We start from the raw sequence: 19,484 nt of genomic DNA on the forward strand, positions 1-19,484 counted from the left end.
CCGCAGTCCGCCTCCTCCTCCTCCTCTTCCTCTCTTCTTTACTCTGCACACCCCCTCTCTCTCTTTCTCTCTCTCTCTCTCTCCCTTCCTTCAGGTTCAAAAAATTATACCAGGGATGAGACTGTTGGTGGATTCTGACGTTTTGGAGACCAAAAATATCATTGTGAAAGGGGGCACCCTAACCCCATGCCATATTTTCCAACTTTTTCACCAAATGGCAGTCTCATCCTTGCTAATAAGCACATAGAAGTAATGGTGTTCAGTAAATTGACTTATTTGTAAAATTTAATGGCCTGGCATGGGAACATAGTTAACACAGCAGTCTGGTAATGTGCCAGTTGGATTAACAGTGTGTGTGAAACTAGGTTGTGAGGAACCAAGGCATGACGATATCATGATAAGGGATAGAGTCTAGATGTGTAATCAACATGTAAGAGTTCCTCACACCCCTTTGCAAAATATCAGACCTGCTGCAAATTCGGTTTGGGGCAAATTTGCTTGCAATATTGCCATAGACTGCAATTCCTTGCAATTTGCAGCAGTATGGCTGCAAATTAGCAGACTGCAAATTAGCAGAAAATTTGGAAGACTGTCTGGGTCCGCCCCTGTAAGATGATATTTCGTAGATTTTACATGTCTTTTATGTACAGTGAATTGCTGTTTGTTTCAGGTGGAGATCAGGGCTTACTCAATCTATACTTTAAAGACTGGGCGTACACAGACATCCAAAAACATCTTCCCTTTATCTACAATGTTGTATCCCAGGCATTTTATAGTTACCTGCCTGCGTTGAAACAGTGAGTATAGTCCTTGTGTGTGTTGTGTGTGATAGTTTCCTTGGAATGGATCCTAAATGAATGGGTCCCCACTGAACCTTGCTTGAATACTGACACTGTAGATGATGTTGCATGTATTTGTTGTACATAATATGAAGTCTTCAAAAGAAAAGGAAACACCCAAAAATGATTGTGACTTTTATTGAATTTCATTGAATAATTCTTTAATTTGATCCCAATTTCAAGTTGTCCACCACAACCATTTTGTATTAAAAAAGAAAGAATTTTTTTAAATACTGAAATTTCCTGATTCTATTTTCCCAGATTTGGTGCCAATATCAAAGTGGTCCACTTCATCGGCCCAGTGAAGCCATGGATGCACAAATACAACACTGCTACAGGAGAGGTGATCCCTGAACCCGGCACAGGGCACCATGGTACTTCCTCCAGCAGTGGTGGAACATTTCATGGAGTTGGTCCAGCCCAAGATGGATCCTACTTACCTGGTGAGTAGATGGCCTGAGGTCGGGGGGGGGGGGGGGGGGGGGGGGGGGCAGATTGGCAAAAGAATTAAATATAGAAAATTGGTCCTAATTTGTGACAAATTGATCTTATTGATGTTTAAGGTAAGTCTGCAGTTGTCTGCTTACACAGAATAAGCATTGGTCTGATTCTGAAACATCAGTCATCTTGCTTGTCATAAAACGGTGCGCTATGTTTAATTTAATTGGACAACTACTTATTTATCTGCATCAGAAAATACTTGTAAATTATTGAAAATAATTGTTAATTATTTTAAGACTGAAAATTTTCAGACTACTATGACCCCAGAGAAATCAGTAGTATTCTACTTAAATTGATTAAAATTTTGGGACTTTTTATGAAAAGTAGCTTGAGATTTAAACAAATAATTCCTTTATTTGAAAGGACTGCTGCAGATTTATCCAAGATTTAAATTTGGGAAAATTTTTGGTTTTAAAATAAGGACCAGCTAATAGCCGTAATTCTTTTGTGAAGCTGCATGGGGCTTTGTGTGATTTGACCATTTTATAGCTTTGTAGTCAGTTGTAGGATTATGAACAGATTTTAGATGTGTGATAGAATATTTTTCATGAAGAAAGAATTAGTACTCTTTAGTATCCAGTAGCTCAAGTTTGCTGTGATTGTTTGCAAAATGAGTAATAGAGGAATTTCTTTATCAGAAATATTAATGGGAGAAAATCAGAATTATGTAAAAATATGTAATAATTACAAGAGAGAAAATTGTATCGCAATTTAGCAGTGATATGTACATGTAAGCTGGAGAAGGCAAAAGTTGTTTGCCAATTTAATTTGCTACAGCTACAGGTTGTGCATCACAGTATTGTTTAGAAATGTTTGTCGTATTTTTATTGCTGGCTTATAAAGGAAGAAGATGCACTGGTAGGTTAAATGTCAGCTCTATCTGTGCTTTTATTTTTGTCTTTGAATTTCTTTCTTTTCTTTTCTTTTCCCTTCAGAACAACAGTCCCCTCTCCCCTTTAGATTTAAAGAAGCTATAGATTTCATATTAGATCTGGAATATCAGTGGCAGATCTAATTTTCCTTCCCAAATTTCAATTATTTTTGCTGCAAGTTAGATATTAAAATAATTTTTAGTCCTAGATTGTTTCTCTCTGACTTTTGATAAAAAAGTCAATTAAATTACAGGGCATTGAAAGTAAATGTGATCTTATTGTGGTTCTTTCACTGAATAATTGGATCACTGCCCAGTTTTTGGCACATTTCTTTATTTCTTTTGGAGCAAGAGTTCTTGCCATTTGTCAAAGTTATTTCCAATTAATTGGATGTTTTTTTCTGTAAGCAAGCCCAAAACATGACTAGTCAATTTGATGTTGTTGCTTTAGGTTGAAAAGGCCAGATATTCTAGAATTTTAGTTGTTTCATTATTTTGTCTGGGTTTTACCCCCCTTTCCTGTATTTTTCTTTCCTTTGTTTTTCCATTTTGTTTATATATTGGGACATTTTGACATTTGTTCTTTGTGGTGATGTCTTCATATTGATATTGGGAATCAAAGTTAATGTAGTAGTTAGCTTTTAATTTTTTTTTTTTCAAGTTTTTTGAACACCTAAAATGAATTAATTTAACTTCCATAGGTCGTGTGTCCTCTCTGCAGACAAAGGATCAGTTCTCAAGCGTCTTCGGTTCTTACAGTTACAGACTTGGTGATGACAGTTAGACATGTTTTTAACTATTTTCCTGTTTCTGTTACATTTTATCTTTTCAAGGGTGACACAGGCAGCTTTTACAAGTGCTAAGGTGTCTCTGTCACTGTTGAATTTGCCACTGTTCTTGTCTTTGATTATTTTAGTTATTGTTAATGTTACAGGAAGTTGCTCCACAAGTGTTGATTGCTTATTGGCATGTCTTTGACCATTTTTGATAACATTTAATCCAGTTGTAATTTCTAAGTTTGTTATCTGGTAATTTGGAAATTTGTTATCTGGTATATGTTTAGAGGGTTCTTTTTTTATAAGTTACAATGCTAGATTTTTACTAACAGTTTGGAACAGGTTATCCTAACAATTGTTCCTGATGTTTTGTTCCTCAGAGCCTTGTTTTGTCTAAGTAAATTTAGCATCTTTAACTCTTTTTTTTTTTTAAATTTTCATTTGATAACCTCATTCAGCAGATTGAAAACGATTCTCCTCTGATTCGTTAACATCTGTACCTCCAATTGTGATAGGATTATAATTTGTTTTGGTGTGTGATATTATCCCCAGTTGTGATAGGTGAGACATTGTGTAGGATTGTGATATTATCCCCAGTTATGATAAGTGAGACGTGTAGAATTGTGATATTATCACCAATTGTGATAGGTGAGACGTGTAGGATTGTGATATTATCACCAATTGTGATAGGTGAGACGCGTAGGATTGTGATATTATCACCAATTGTGATAGGTGAGACGTGTAGGATTGTGATATTATCCCCAGATATGATAAGTGAGACGTGTAGAATTGTGATATTATCACCAATTGTGATAGGTGAGATGTGTAGGATTGTGATATTATCCCCAATGCTGTTGGATACAACATCCAATTTTATGCATGATATATGGTTGTCTGCTATGAGTAATAGCCTCCCAATAATGTTTATATTATTTCTGTAGATACCTGGAATATCATTCTCGTTATAAGAGTGATTAGTTTCAGAATTTTTTTTATTATTTTGCTGTTCATTCTGTTTCACATCCTTTAGTTTGTATTCTTGGAGATAATCTTGTTTCTGGTAGCGTTTTACATAAAGTGTACCTTGTTTGACCATCTGACTGATGATGTTGATGATGCTAAGTATGATGGTATCAATGACAATCTGGTTCTTTCTGAAGCCTGGGAAAATTGTATGGTATTCAATAGTCCAGTGAATTATAAGGATATAATGTATAAGAACAGAGTGTGAGAGTGAGAGTGGTATGCCAAAAAGAGTCTGTGAAGTGAAGTTGAAATAAAAGTACTGTTTGTTTATGATAACACGAAGTTATAAATTGAACAGGTGAAAGATTTTTTTCTTGTAATTACTAACTTCATTCCTTTTTTAATGAGACCCAGTCCGGTCTTGCTAACCACACTTTACGATTTCAGGTGACACTGGTTTACTGGCCTCCCAGCCCCCCCTCAGCACCCTGGGAACCAAGTGGTCCCTCTCCCCTTCCTCCTCCTCCTCCTCCTCAGCACCATCATCAACCCCAACAAGAACAGTACCAGATGTTTTCTCCCTTCAGCCCACCGCAGGTTGAAACTTTCTACCATCCTCCTGCTCCTCAGCACAGTGAACAGCCAGAACACGTGGTTCCGCACCAGGAACCAAGAACATTCCACCATTATGAGTCGTTTTATTCTGAGCCGCCAATGTCGCAGTTCAACTACGAAGCTCCGCCGAGGCAGGAGTATACGGCTAATGACTTTCAGAAAGATTTCTCGCCTGAAAATGGGGTGGAGAGAAAACCAGCTTGTGATGATAATGTAGAATTGCCTTTGCTCAAACAGGAACAGGAGGACCATGGGGCCTCCCAGGGCGCCAGCGAGGTCGCTGACACGGATTATGCCTCAGCAGACTCTAAGTCTCTGGGAGAGATTTGCGATGGCGAGACCACAGACACTGTAGATAAGAATTACTCTGAAAACGAGTCTAATGCAGAGACGTATCACACAGCAGAGAATGGGGACGGTGACGATGATGATGAATCAGAAATTGCTCAAGATGAAGAAGAGATTGAAACAGAATCAGAGACGGATTCTTACTATTCTGATATTGACTCGGGGCGATACAGCCCCGTAGACCACACGATCGATTTGCTTGGCAATGGGAAGGAAGATGAAGAGATGGAGGAGGAGGAGGAAGAAGAAGGGGAGGAGGGAGAAAAAGGAGGAGTGGAAATTCTTAAAAAGAGAGAAAAGAGTGAGATGCTTCATTTCTCTTCACTGGAAGCAGAGGAGGTACTTTTTAATCACTGGCCATTACAAGTCAGGTGGCTGGCTTCTCGGCTTCTGATTGGCTGTTGTATATCATGTGACTGGTTTATGATTGGCTGAGTGGGGCTTTATGGCTGCATCAAATATTTGATGACCGGTCAGGCCTAGAGGCAGGGGAGGGGGGTTAAGAGAACCTCCTTTTTGGATGTAGAAGAGGTCTCCCCTTACTCCTAGTTTAGTGCCATTAATCAAGTTGTGTCTACTAAAAAGGGTCCATTTTTTCAGAAAAAAATACCCTCACCCCCTGCCTTAGAGTTAGCTCACTAAAGATCTGCTGGTGGATTCAGTTTGATCAGCTATAGAACGTGAGGTGGCTGGGCCGAGTCTGGCTTTTATTTGAGTGGTTGGTGATTGGTTTGAGGTCAGGCGATATATCAGTACATATAGGTGAAGAGAGAGGAAAGAAAGGAGGCTATATTCAGTATACACTGCACTGCTTGGCATATGGTGTTTTTTTACACTGAAGTTCATGGTGAAAGGAGGCAAGTGGTTGGTGATGGAAGTACTTAGCTTTGTAGAATTTGATCACATTTTCTTTATTCTTCATTCTGAGATTAAATTTTCAACTAAAATTGAGTTTTTGGTTAGAGGAGACACCTTTTGTACATTCAAAAGGGTGATTTTTTTTTTATTCTTTATTATGAATCGGTGAACTTGCCTGCTTTAGCTTTAAACTGACTGTGTTGAAACAATCTGTTGCACCAACTCTGATGATAGTATATATTATAACTAACACATAGATGTTAAGAAGAATATGCACACAGGGTTATGTGTTGGATCGTGTTTGATCGTGCACATGTGCTTGTGTGCTCATATCTGTGTGCGTAATTCAAATTGTGTATGTCTCTCTGTGTGTGTATATGTGTGCACAGTGTGTGTGTGTGTATGTGGGGTGGAGGCACAAATTTTCAGTGACATGAGATATTGGCTGTGCTGTGTATATTTGTTTTAGTGTGTGTATATATGTGGACATATCTGTGTGTGTGCTGGTATACAGATAAGATAACGATGCTGATGTCCAGAACCTGCCCAAGTGTATGAGAAAACTGGCCTTGTTATTGAAAGTGAGACCAAAATCAGGCAGAGAACATGCTTAAGTCTTCCTGAACCCTAGTCCCTGTAAAACTATAGCACAGCTCATGTTAAAAAGCACATCTCTTTTTTTTGTTAAGTTTAAACCTAAACAAAATGATTTACAAATGAATAAAATGACATAGAAACCAACTATTACAGTGATGAGAGGCTCTACCTTTTATACATTCAAAGAAATAAGATGCGTTAAGATAGATCAGGGCCGTAGCCTTAGCAAAATCCCAGGGGGGGGGCAGTAAGCGGACACGAGGGGGCGAAGCCCCCGAGGGGGGAGGGGGTGTCCCCCTACCAGTGTGGAAAATTCTAAATCCCAGGGGGGCAGCTGCCCCCCTGCCCCCCTGGAGGCTACGGCCCTGTAGATCTATACAGGATGTTTGAACACAATATCAATAGTGAGAACAGCTGTACGTAGCTGAAAACTGTAGGGAAAAAAGAATAAATAACAAACACTTTACACCTTAAAATGTGAATGGTAGCTCGTATATTTATGTTATTTTGGCTGTTATTCGACACCACTGTGCAAACCTGAGTGTTGTCAAAAAGGCTGATGCCTCAGCGGAACAACAAAGCCACTTTTCTTCAAAAACAGAATGTAGGGTTATTATGTAAAGAGCAATCAGTATGCGGCTGGACAGGTTGTTGTGAAATAATCATTTTATAGCTGAGTAAATTAGATGATAGGAGTCAAATTATGGAGTTTTTGGGTGAGGGGAGGGGGCTCTTTGTGGCATACGATAAATGGGTATTAAACTATAATTACTGTATTGGCTATTGTGTTCTCTGGTCTCAGATTTTCTTGTCAGTTTTGGTGACAACTTGATAAGATCTAGAATTATAAATGCATTTTGGTAACTTTTTTGACACACCTTGTATTGAGATAAGAAGTAATAAAGGGATAAAACAGATAGGCTAGGGGAAGTAAACGGGGTTCTAGAAGAACTACATCTGGTATCACATTAAAGTACACCTTTTTTATTGGTGTTTGAGAAAATGTTTTGACCAGAGTCATATTTTAGATGGTTCTTAGTTGGCACTTACTCAACTGATGGTAATAAGAAACGGAAGCTGTTTTGTAGTTAGAGGTGACCCTGTTTGATTATTCAATGTTGAATTACTTTAAGTGTTTACAGCTTTTACAGAAGACTTTTGTCACTTTCACTGTAACACTGATTTTTAAACCTCAGTACAAAGAGCAAGGTTGCCTGTGTTAAAAATGAAAATAAGGGCAAGTTTCAAAGAGCATTTTAATTACAATTTTTAATTATCAGAAATGGGGTGATGGAAACATACTGAAGTACAAGTAAACTATATAGGACACCAGAGGTATACGTGAGGTTCTTTTGTAAAAAAAGAAAAAAAAGGGGGAAAAAAGGCAAAAGAAAAAAAGAATGAAGTACACTTAAGAGAATAAGAGAAAGGAAAGAGGATGGGATAGCACATGTGGTATGACCTTGGCAAACAGGCTGTCTAGCAATGGGTACACACTGCGAACACACTACGTCTGGGTTGGGGTGACATTGGAAGACATCAAGGTCACGTACTGGAAAATACGTTTTATTATACCCCTCTTGTTTTGATTTTTCTTTAATCCACAAATCCAAATGTTTGTTGTGCATTCTTGTTACTAAAGAAGTGATTTTCATTTGGAAATAATGGGGGCAAGTTGGGTGTAGGTGTGAGATAGGTGAAGGTGTGATGTGGTTGACTTTTGCAAGGTGTTTTAGAGTGTGTATAAAGAGTGTGACTCTGTGGTCAAGGCATGTGCTGATGGACCTGTGTGTGTGTGTGTGTGTGTGTGTGTGTGTGTGTGCGTGTGCGTGTGCATGAGTTTGTGGATAGTATGTATGTCTAAGTGTGGATTTTTTAATCTGAATGTAGTGCAGTTGTATAACTGCATTTTATTCATTTGTTTGATTGTTTATTTATTTCAATTATTATTTTTATATGGACATAGGGAATGAGTGCATTGCATGTGTGTGTGTGTGTGAGAAAGAGAGAGAGAGAGTAAAGATTTGCTGACTTCAGAGAGAATCACCATGTTAATGTGTGATAGTAGTCACTGTGTGTAAGATGGGTGAATGAAAGCTTATATGTCATTTTTAGCACAGGCTCAGGCTTAATGTCTCTCTGCACGTTATCTCTATATACCACAAATATACAAACTTGGTCCAGGGACAAATTATCTATTGTCAACTGACCACTGCACATGGTGTGCAGATATTCACAATTTTACAGTATCAAAAGTAGAAATGGGAGGGAAATCTTGATAGATTTTCATGGGGCTCCCAATGGTTGAAACCAGTGTGTGACAGCAGTGGTTTCAGTGTTGAGGATAGTTGTCATAGGTTGTCTTGAAACTGAATTTTAAAAAGGAGTTCACATTGTCATAGGATTAGGCTTGTGGTTCTGTCCCAGATTTGGGAGCTCTGGTGGTTAAAGCTAGGGTGAGATAAGAGAGATGATGGTTGAAACTGACCAGACACCTGTCTAGTATAGATATGGCCACAGATTTAATGTTCTGGTGGGACTGCATGGACCCAGGGGATTATACCTACCCCCCACCCCACCCTACCCCCACCCTCTCTTTCCTTTTCAATTCCCCTTCCTCTCCTCTCTCTCTCTCTCTCTCTCTCTCTCTTTCTCTCTCTCTCTCTCTCTCTCTCTTTCTCTCTCTCTCTCTCTCTCTCTGTGTGTGTCAGGCAGCAAACTTGTATGTATGGCGTACATATTTTGGTATATATATATATTTTTTTTATGTGGCTAGCTCATAAAAAGGGATTGTCTTCTGAGTATTTGTTGTGTCGTTGAAAATGTGGCTCTTCACGATGAAAATCACTGTGGGAGAAAAGATAACTTGTCTTTGGTGCTCTTGAAACTGATGTCCTCGGAATAATGTGACAGACCTGTTGATATGAGACATTGATCACCGTCATCATATTACATGATAAATGTCACCAGTTGAACTTACCACCTGTTGCTATGACGATTATACCATGCCTGATAATGTTACCTCATAATTACTGAGTTAAAGTCTGACTTTGGGAGAACTAATTACCTGTGAGACATTAGTGATTCAGAATTTAGATAGGTTTACAACATTAGTGACAACACTGTCTATGTCACTTCATATTGAAAATGTGAGTATAGTCCATTTTAGTGAGGCTGAATGATTTTACAATGGTAAAAGCATCTGTCTCTTGTGCGGAAATGTGTATAAAGCAATAAACAGCAGCAATTTCTGTTTTATGTATCCCTTAATTATGTAACAGGAGAACTGCGTTGTTGTGTTGAAGAAAATTGTCAAAGTACCTGGCACTGGTAAACTTTGTATGAACTTATGCCTTTTTTTTCTATAGTCGTATTGCTGTCATTGTGAAATGTGGTGATATTTGAAAGTCACCTCTAAGAAAAATGACCTTTTAATATGCAGTGACTGAGTGTGATTTGTACTAAAATGTATGGAGAGCATATACGGATAGATGTGGTTTTTGTCTTTAGGGTTAAAATGGCATGTCTGAGTTACGGTTTAAAACAGATGTCGTTATATCATTGCGTAGGTAGAGAAGACATGTTCCACAGTACCAATATTTTTCTATTTTTTGTTTATTTATTCATTTACAGGAAAGTATAGATTGTATATATGTCATTCGTGTTTCAGCCAATATGCAAGTAAAACAATAATGTTCTAACAAATGCTGTTTTTAATTTTGTTACTGAAGCATTGTATTGCACCTTGAGTGTTTGATTTCCAAACTGATATTGAATAATAAATCTATTGAGTAGCTACCCATTCAGACATGTAAATTTAAACTAACCATAATTGTGTCAGAAATAAATACATAAGTTGTGAGGCAAAGGACTGAGAACTTTGGCTTCCTTGGTACCATTGTTTGATGCTTGATTGTTAAAAAGGTGCATGTTTTTATGCGAGAATAATGAGCATTGAGTCGGACTGAATAACCACAGAGTTCTAGAGCTAGTCAAGGTGACCCTGGGATTAGATATTCAGATGAATGTAATTTTCCAAAGTGTCTTTTTTTTTCAGTTCTCAAAGCTTTAAATTGAAAATTTATTTTCCTGTTTTTCTACATAGGCAGTGATCAAGCTTTCAACTTTGGAGATATGTGGCAGAGTTTGGCATGCTCTCCGGTCCAAAGTGGTCCTTGTCTTAACACACATATAAACATTATACTTGTTTCATCTGTAATAAAATGTCTTAAAGATTAGCACCCCCCCCCCCCCCCCATCAGAAATAAGCTTTTTTAAAATAAATTTTAATTTTAGATATTTTTTTATATATGACATATCAAAATAACTAAAAGTACAATGGGGTTGTCCTGATCCTTTCATCACCACATCACCACAACTTCCACCCCCCCCCCCCCCCCCCCCCCCCCCAATGATATATGAGATATATATCATGGAATCAGACGTGTAAACATGTCCTTGATCTAGTTAGCTGCACTTGGCATGTTATAGTATAGAAAGTAAGCAGCTACATGGAGATCATGTGTTTATCACCAGGCAGGCAGATGATAGCCATGAGATGGTGGATTAAGTTATCTGATCACTTTATAATGTATATTTATAGTGTCTTCAGATGGGTATTTAGACAGGGGAGGGGGGTGTCAAAAGAACCTCTTTTTTTGGACGCAAAATAGGTCTCCCCTAACTGGTAATTAAGTTTTCATTCAGTACCATTTTTTTGTTTTGTTTTGTTTTGTTTTTAAATTTAGCGTGAGGTTAATGACCTTAACCTAATGAGTACATGTCTGTCTTTTTTTATATACATACATTAATGGTACTCCACTTAAACAAACTTGAGAGAAAGAGAGAGAGTGGAGAGGGTGAGAGAGAGAGAGAGACGGAGTGCATCCTTTTGTAAACAGCATGAGGTGAATGACCTTTCCCTAATGAATACACGTCTTTTTTATGTACACAAATGGTACTGCACAATGGCGATCATGAATTTACAAGCCAGTCAAGCACTGGATGCCCCCTCATTGAATATATTACCAAGGGTTAAGTGGAGGCTGTGGTTTGCTGGTTTTGTTCCTGATAAATGCATGTTTGCCATGTGCGAAGCGTGTGTACTGAAGCCAGTTTGTCCTTCTTGGAATTTTCCTCACTGCAAAAGCATCATGTACACCAAGGGTTTCCATATGGTGACTGGTTAAGGTAACATTAGGAGGAGTGAAATCTACCAGAAATGGCTGGAAAATGAATGGTTTGTCATGAAGCTGTGCTATATTTTTTTTTTTTTTTTTTTTTTTTTTTTGTGTTTGTGTGTTTGTGTTTACATTTTGTGCTGTTTTTTCTGGCAATCTGGTGTCCTTAAAACAATAATAAAATTTTAAAATTGGCAATTTTAAAATGTATACCCCAGTTTACTGCTCACCTGAGGATGATGAAAATGCATTAAATATCACATTTTCACAAATGGCTTATCAAGGCATAACACAATTCTACAAGATGATGAGTTTTGGCTTATTCCATTCTTGGTAAGCTGTTTTATATCAGGATCATAATGCTAAATGCTAAATTCCAAGTCTGGTAGTGTGTTTATTGTCCCAGTGAGGCAGTACAGACATGTATCACATCATGTTGACAAATTATGACATTTAGCGTGTGACGTCTGCCAGCCGTAAATGATGCTGACTTTCCCAGTGAGGTTGACTGACGCAAAGGTCTTGTTTATAGTCTAGAGATCGTCATTTAATCCCTAGTAGGTTGTTGGCACTCAGCTTTGGAGAGACATTACAGTAACATATAGTATAACATTAGTATAACAACAATTAATGGGCTTGCTATTCAGGCATTGGTGAGTGTAGTATATGTATTATTTGGTGTTCTTGGACAATAGCAGAGTATTGGATCTGACTTCTAAAGAGAGAAAGCAATTTCAGGATTTTGTTTTTCAGAACATCTACTTTATTGTTTTCAGGATGTCTGTGGTAAATATCATCAATAATATATAACTATCAGGATGTATTTGTAGCAATGGGGCCACAGAGGGGCTAGCTGACAAAGGGTTCTGAAGCATGTGGATTGGTATATTTAAAATGCATGAGAAAATGATATTAATGATTTATCATTATTGCATTGATTGTATATGAATATTCATTATGTTGTTTAATGTTTATATTCCAAGTGGTTTGGGCTAGAGAATTGGCCCAGTTGAGATTTGAAGATGGCAGCTAATTGATTCTTAATGTTCTTCAGTGGTAATTGTGTAAAATTGCATGTATTTGAAAAGGTTTATTGTATGGATGTACTGTAAAGACATCATCTATGTCTGTTTATTTCAGAGTGGCCTTGCAGGAGAACTAGCCAGCCTGAAACTAGACGCCTCCCCACAACAACCCATGGAAGCTGTGCCCGAACACGAGCGCCGCGAGAGGTGGGAGCGCGGACAGGTGGACTACCTGGGCGAGGACAGTTTTCAGAAGATCCAGGAAAGGATAGACTCCACGCTGCAGTCTGGTCCGCCCCAGGGACAGCCCAAGCCCGTTGACAAGAGCAAAGGAGCTGTCCCTAAGGCTAGTAGAAAGCATGTCCGGAAATAGAGCATGTACAGTGTGTATTGCATGCTTGGCTAAATTTGTGTTCATGGTATGCAGACTGATTTTCTTTTTGCACATTTGTTTGTTTGTTTGTTTAGATGCTGTCATTTTGATTTTTGTTTATGTTCATTTGTGATTTTATTTGTGCAGACGCACTCTTTTTTATTTGTCATTGTATAATGTAATTAGACTGAAATTTCCCAAATCATCTGTATTAAATCACCTTATTTGATAACTGCTGCATGTGAAGTTAATTGTTTTTATAATAATTGCATGAAGACAAATTTTACGAAATGCCTTACTTTTTCACTACCCATCCTAGTTTCTACCCTGGCTTTTAATTTTTTGACACCTATCACCAGCATTTAAAGCTAACCCAGACCAAGACCAACTTCTCATAAGAACTCTAGAGTAAAATTTGGTAAAGCCATAGTTTTTAAACCACCATTTTAGTCAACTTCATATCTTTCAGACCAACAGTTTAGTCTACTCTTTATATATCTTTTACACCAAAATTTTATTCGATTTTAAATCATTTCTACCTGCATTTTAGTTTACTTCAAATCTTTTAGACCAACATTTAAATTTACGTCACACGAGAATTAATGTGCACTACTACATTTAATGGAGAAGCAGTTTCTCTTTGATATAACTAAATATAATTCACTGAATTGGACTGCTGTCTCTTTATGTTTGGTCTAGGTTTCCAAAGATTTCACTCCAAAGATCTTAGGGAAAAAGGGTTGCTGTTCAGCAAAATTGAGAAAAATAGTAAACATTATACACCTCTTAAAGATTTTTTATGGCAGCCATAGCGCATGGTTTTAAATATAAGTGATGTAAAGGCTCCATATTTGCATGGAAAATGTTTTTGAGAAACTTTCATCTTAGACGTTGCTCCGTAGCAAGTATTTTATGGTACATTAAATCAGGTCAAAGGTAACTTGAAGCAGATTTAAGTAAATGACATTTGATCATAATTTCCTGTGCTGCTTTCTGTTAAAAGATTTAACTTGGTGTTCAATTTTCTTTGCTACTTTCTTTTGAAATTTGAAATTCTGATGTCATTTGATGTGGTAACTTCTGTTGAAAAGTTGACTTTGGTTGTCTGCCCTTTTTTTCTTGAAAGTTAAAATTGGGTTGTAATATTTGTTTTTTTTTTATAATGTTTGCAAATAGTAACTTTTGTTAATTTGAAGGGCTACTTTCTATTGAAAGTTTCAATTTTCTCATAAATGTTCTCAGCTACTTTCCGTTGAAGGTTTTAATTTGGCCATCAATTTTCTGGGCTTTTTTCTGTTGAAAATTTCAATTTTGTCAGATATTTTCTTGGTTACTTACTATTGAAAGGTTAAATTTGGTCTTTTTTTCCAGTGAAAAGTAATTGACGTTGGATCAAGCTGAAAACCACAACTATCTGTACATGCATGAGGACATTGACTGCTGCATTTGACATTGCCAACACTTAACTTGTGATGAGAAAAGCTCACGATTGCCAATATGAACAATGTACATCATTGCGCTAGAGAAGACAATATCAAAATGTTTGCCATTGCGCTAGAGAAGACAATGCCAATTGTTAGAGAAGAAAACCAAGTGAGTTCGCTGAGCTTACTGCATTGGACAGTCTCCCAGCATCTCTATGGAAACTTTATTTCATACATAGGCCTCAATCTCTACATTATTGTACATATGTTATGCATTTTTTTCTTATGTTAGGGGAATGTATGTTTTGATAACCGTCAAAAACTAATATGCTAGAGTTATAAACTGAAATTCTGCCATAAATGACATGCCAGTACTTAATGTACAGGTATCTTGAATCCTGTTTTTTTAATTTTTTTTTTTTTCATATTTGAGCATTCTTATAAAGGCACCTGTCCAGTAATTTATCCCTTTTATACATGTTCACATATATACATATTTAAATTGCTTTGTTGCTATTATAAATGTAGTATATTGCATTACTTGGGATTCTAATCTAGAGTTTTGTTGTCATGTGTAACATGTAGACTGCATTGCTCAAGAGTTCTAATCAATACTGTTGTTATAGTTGTATACATATATAGACTGCGTTGCTTAGAGATGCCAATAAGACATATTGATGCTTTGCTGTATTAGATTACAGCAACATTAAGGGTTTCCGCGGATTAGAAAAGAAATGAGAGTATAGCAATAAAGATTTTGCCATTCAGTTTGCTATTAAATTGTGTCTTTTATATTGTATCCTTTCTCTGAAAACAACCATGAGCCAAATAGATTTTTAAGAAAACTGGGAAAAGGTGTTGCTCAAGTCTGACAAAATCCCTCTCCACACCCTTCTACTGTTACATTTTTTTATACAAGATGCCTTTAATTCTGGAGAAAGAGATTTCGATTTTTTGTGCCATGCAATTGGAAAGTTCACTTCTGCTACAGTGTGCAATATTATAGACAGTTGTTTGTGTTGTGTTGTTAATGTTCATGGAACACTTAGATACTGATCCTGTTCTGTAAGTTATATGAAATATGAAGTAGTTTGAAGTGTAACATGTAGGTTTATTTTGCTGTAAGTTATATAAAATTGGAATATCTCCAAAGATTATCATAAATGAATAAATGCGAGTTGGTCCGAGTCTTTTAAGATCTGACTTGTCTGCTGTAGAACAATCACCTATAGATTTCACCTGGCTGATCTTTTGTGCTTGTTTCAGAGCTTCTGTCAAATTTGCCAGCTTTCATTTTTGATCTGTCAGGTGGATTAATGCTTTGCTGAGCTGTAAGATTTTACTCAGTGCATATTAAAGCTATTTCTTTGATAAAACTCTAAAGCAAAAAAAAAAATGAAAATAAAAAGATTTGTGAGCCAGGTAGATTTATGAAGATGTTTAGAAACTAACTTGGTGATAGAAATTCAATGATCTATTTAAGGATGCAATTGTACACGTTTAAATACATGCTGTACAATACAATTGTATGTTTAAATACATGCCGAGTAATTGTATTTCTATTGATATGTTCATTTATTGTAATCCTTGTTGGTTTCTAGATTACAAAAGACCAGTTTTTGCTATACAGTGTGTAGAAACCATTCTTATGTTAAAAAAGATGCCATTTGCATATAAAAGTACCATTTCCCTTGTTGTCAAATATTATGTTTTTCCCGTCATGTTGTAGTCTTTGAATAGAATTTGTTGTACACACACACAGTGTAATCCTCTTGTAGCCTCAACTCCTTGATGAGCTTTATGTTCAGGTTCCCAAACTGAAAAGATGTTCAAGCTTTATTAGCTGTTGTAAAGAAACACCTTTAACAGAATATTAGTCTGAAAGATCCTGTTTATTACATGCTTCTTTTAAAAGCATAAAATCTGGACTTAGTTTGACTAAGAAAATTAAGAAAATAGTCCGCAAAATTTTTCAAGTCCTGGAATTTTAATAAAAGCTTGATTTGTAGACTGGGTAAAAGGGAGATAGTTACTCGCCTCCCCTCCCTATTTAGGCAGCTGGAATAGATTCTTTATCATCCTGCCATGCTATATAAAGCCAGTGAAACAACTTGGGCTTCAGATACAGTATTATTATTATTATTAATGTCATTATAGTGAATTAGCTGTTTCAAGACACAATACAATACAAGATAATTAGAGTATGGACTTAATATAACTTGGTTATCTTCTTTTTTATGGACAAATATATGCTTTATTAATTTAGTGAAGGTTAATATGCTAATTGGATAATGCTTGTTTTCTACGGCGCAGCTCGTGCAGCCATGGGGCACGGCACATGGAATGTTGCACAAGGACACGGGACGGTTGACGTCATTTAGTTGTGGTGAATTAGTTGGGAGGTAGCCGAGCTACCCTGAACGGGAATAAAATGACATATTTACATAAAATATTTTTGTTGTCTTAGTTGTTGTTATTTCGTTTATATTGACTTTGGTTGTGTTGTGTGGCAAACCTCTGAATGGTGATGTCAAAAAAGCGGCGTTGGTGGGTGTCACCCTACTAGGGTCTGCAAAACGTGATTTTAATTTATATCTTTTTTGGAAATGAAGTGTGTTAATCTGTTAAACTGATTGCATTCTGTAAGAGTCCTTGCGTAGTCGGATCAATCTCAGTAGACCCATATTTTCATTGGAAATTAGCCCTAAACAGCTTATGACCAAGGGGCTCAATGATCTCTTGGACAAATGAAACATTTTTATTGATTTAATAAGTTAAATTAATAATAACAAGAAATGGAGCTGTCTTGGAGTGGCTGTGTGCTCTATGAGTACTTTTCTAGTCTTCAATGAAAACAATTGCTGGTTAGATTATATTGTAGTGTTTTATTGTAAAACTCTCACTTGCTTCTATTGCAGTGGTACAAAAGACAAAATAAGATCCTTTAAACAAAATTTGTATTGGAATAAAGGCTATAAGAAAAAAAATGTTATCTATATAGGCCGAACATTTAAAACACTTGTACTACTAAAACTTTATTGCTGAGCAAGAGAAAAAAATAAGACTTATAAAAAGTCCAGAAATATGGTCACTAACTGTGGATACATCCTTAATACTTTTAAAAAGCAAACCCTACTTAACTTATAGCATACCTCACACATGTATTCTATACAAAACAAGTGAAACCATGTACAATACAATAACAATATTATATACAATTATATTTATATATGTACATACATACAAGTACAAATATTTAGCACCTCTGGTTTCGTTAAAAAAACTTTACACAAGAGCTTAAATAACTTTAAAATCACCCTCTTACAAGGAAAATGATCTGCCTTTCAAAATTCAGAAGGATCTATTAGAAAAGTGACTAGATAAATTCACTGTACTGAAAAGTTTCTTCTGTACATGAAATTCTAAACATTTAAATCATGATCTTATTTTAATCAACTCATCAGTAACTGATTTAATACATATGCTAAGACTTTAAAGTTGACAGGATTGATTATTATGAGCCGTCTACTTCTTATTTAACATGAGATAATAGAATGAACCCCACCTAACACCCGTGACATATTCTGAGTGACTACTTATCACTTTGTAAAAAAAAAAAAAAAAAACATCTTGGCAATTAAGCTTGGATCAAAATGAGCAAACTGGATGTTCTAAGGTGACAAATTTACCCAGATTCAGTCACTAAAATAATGTACAAATTTTTGAAAAGGGGAAAAAAGACAAAAAAAAAAAAAAAATGCTCTGGACTCTGTCCAAATTCAAGCATGACTAGAGTCTAAATATAGAATTACAAAATCCACCAAAAGAAAAATCTAGCAAAAATTATTTAAAATGGATGTGGACTAGATGAGTTGTTCTGTGATTTAAAAATAAATTCATTTTGATCTTTTGATTCTGTGGAGAACTTGCAGCACAGGTGACCTCTGACCTCAATGACCCCTGGATATGACCTCTGACCTTAATGACCTTTTTATCACCTGGACTCCATCTACAATATTATGACCTCATTGACTAGGTTTTGGGTTGATGCCATAAACCTTTATGATACCATTTATTTTCTAAATCCTGTGCCCCTTTTTCGAGTCTTTTCTCCTTTGTTCGCGATTTACTGGTTTACTTATTGACTTTTTATCAGACTGTTCTTTCATAAAAAAAAAAAAAAAACATCGCTGTCTCATGAAACTTTGATTGTCATCTCCCGTTTTCCATGCTAACTGCCAGTATAACTGTTTAACAAAGCTATCAAATCTATTCACATCTTCAGTTCTGCCCCTGACCTCACACTGATGAATGGTTGTATTTTTGAATGATATTGTGCATTGCATCTTTGAAGCTTCTGTTGTATTAATACAAACGCATTGTCTTGTCTGCCATAATTACACCCCATCCTCAGCATTCAGCAACAGCCAGGGTATCCTTGTTGGTTACTGGATGGAGAAAAGTTAATCCTTAACTACTAGTTAAATAAATATCATTACTGTCTCAAATGGACCCTGAATAAAACCTTTTAAATTAATAGCTGTCAAAATCTCCCCCCCCCACCCCACCAATGAATGATATTTTTTCTTGATATTTTCTCTGTAATGCTGACCTACAACCCTGACTGCAGGATATGGTTTCATCCCACTTTCAATACACTTCCATTAGAAACTGTCAGTTAAAATGACAGCTCTCTGAAACCGGTGACTGTCTCCGATATCCTTCGCGTGGCAATTCTAATAAATGCTGCTGTGTGCAGCATCTTCCAAAATCCTGCTTTAAAGTCTACAGTAACCGCAATCCACTTCTCTTTCTTTTCTTCCTTTTTTCATCAAAGATTTTAGATAAATAACTCCGGTTGAACTGGATGGACTTCACTTTTTCCTCTCTTCTAGACTTCATAAATGCTGTCAAGGTGGAGACTTTCAAATGCTACAACCTGCTTCCTTTCTTTCTTTTTCTTTCCACATACTTCAAATGAACCTCCCCAGTGCTGCATAGAAGTCCTGCAGACACACCAGGAGTTGAGCAAACTTGGGTCTCTCGTCAGCAGACAGTGCCCAGCAACACGCCATTACTGCAAACCTGGAGAAAGACATGTTGAAAGTCAT

The 19,484-nt window shown here is 36.6% G+C and overlaps 2 protein-coding genes across 2 annotated transcripts in view; one reads left to right on the top strand and one right to left on the bottom strand.

Annotated features, from left to right (window-relative positions):
• Positions 1-670: 670 nt before the first annotated feature.
• Positions 671-16,825, top strand: LOC106152467 (uncharacterized). The gene is made up of 5 exons (XM_086998138.1): positions 671-797; positions 1,101-1,282; positions 4,401-5,255; positions 12,692-12,995; positions 14,321-16,825. Exons 2-4 carry the CDS (start codon positions 1,211-1,213, stop codon positions 12,947-12,949), a joined length of 1,185 nt encoding a protein of 394 aa, XP_086854264.1. The 5' UTR covers positions 671-797; positions 1,101-1,210; the 3' UTR covers positions 12,950-12,995; positions 14,321-16,825.
• Positions 16,826-17,238: 413 nt separating this feature from the next.
• Positions 17,239-19,484, bottom strand: part of LOC106160592 (inactive tyrosine-protein kinase RYK) — a 32,996-nt gene continuing 30,750 nt past the window's right edge. The window contains exon 13 of the mRNA XM_086998137.1: positions 17,239-19,458. Coding sequence (XP_086854263.1) covers positions 19,347-19,458 — 112 coding nt within the window. The 3' untranslated portion in view covers positions 17,239-19,346. The remainder of the gene's footprint in view (positions 19,459-19,484) is intronic.

The sequence above is a fragment of the Lingula anatina genome, chromosome 10, assembly GCF_051362555.1.
Source record: "Lingula anatina isolate TDL-2025a chromosome 10, LinAna3.0, whole genome shotgun sequence".
Lineage (NCBI taxonomy): Eukaryota > Metazoa > Brachiopoda > Lingulata > Lingulida > Lingulidae > Lingula > Lingula anatina.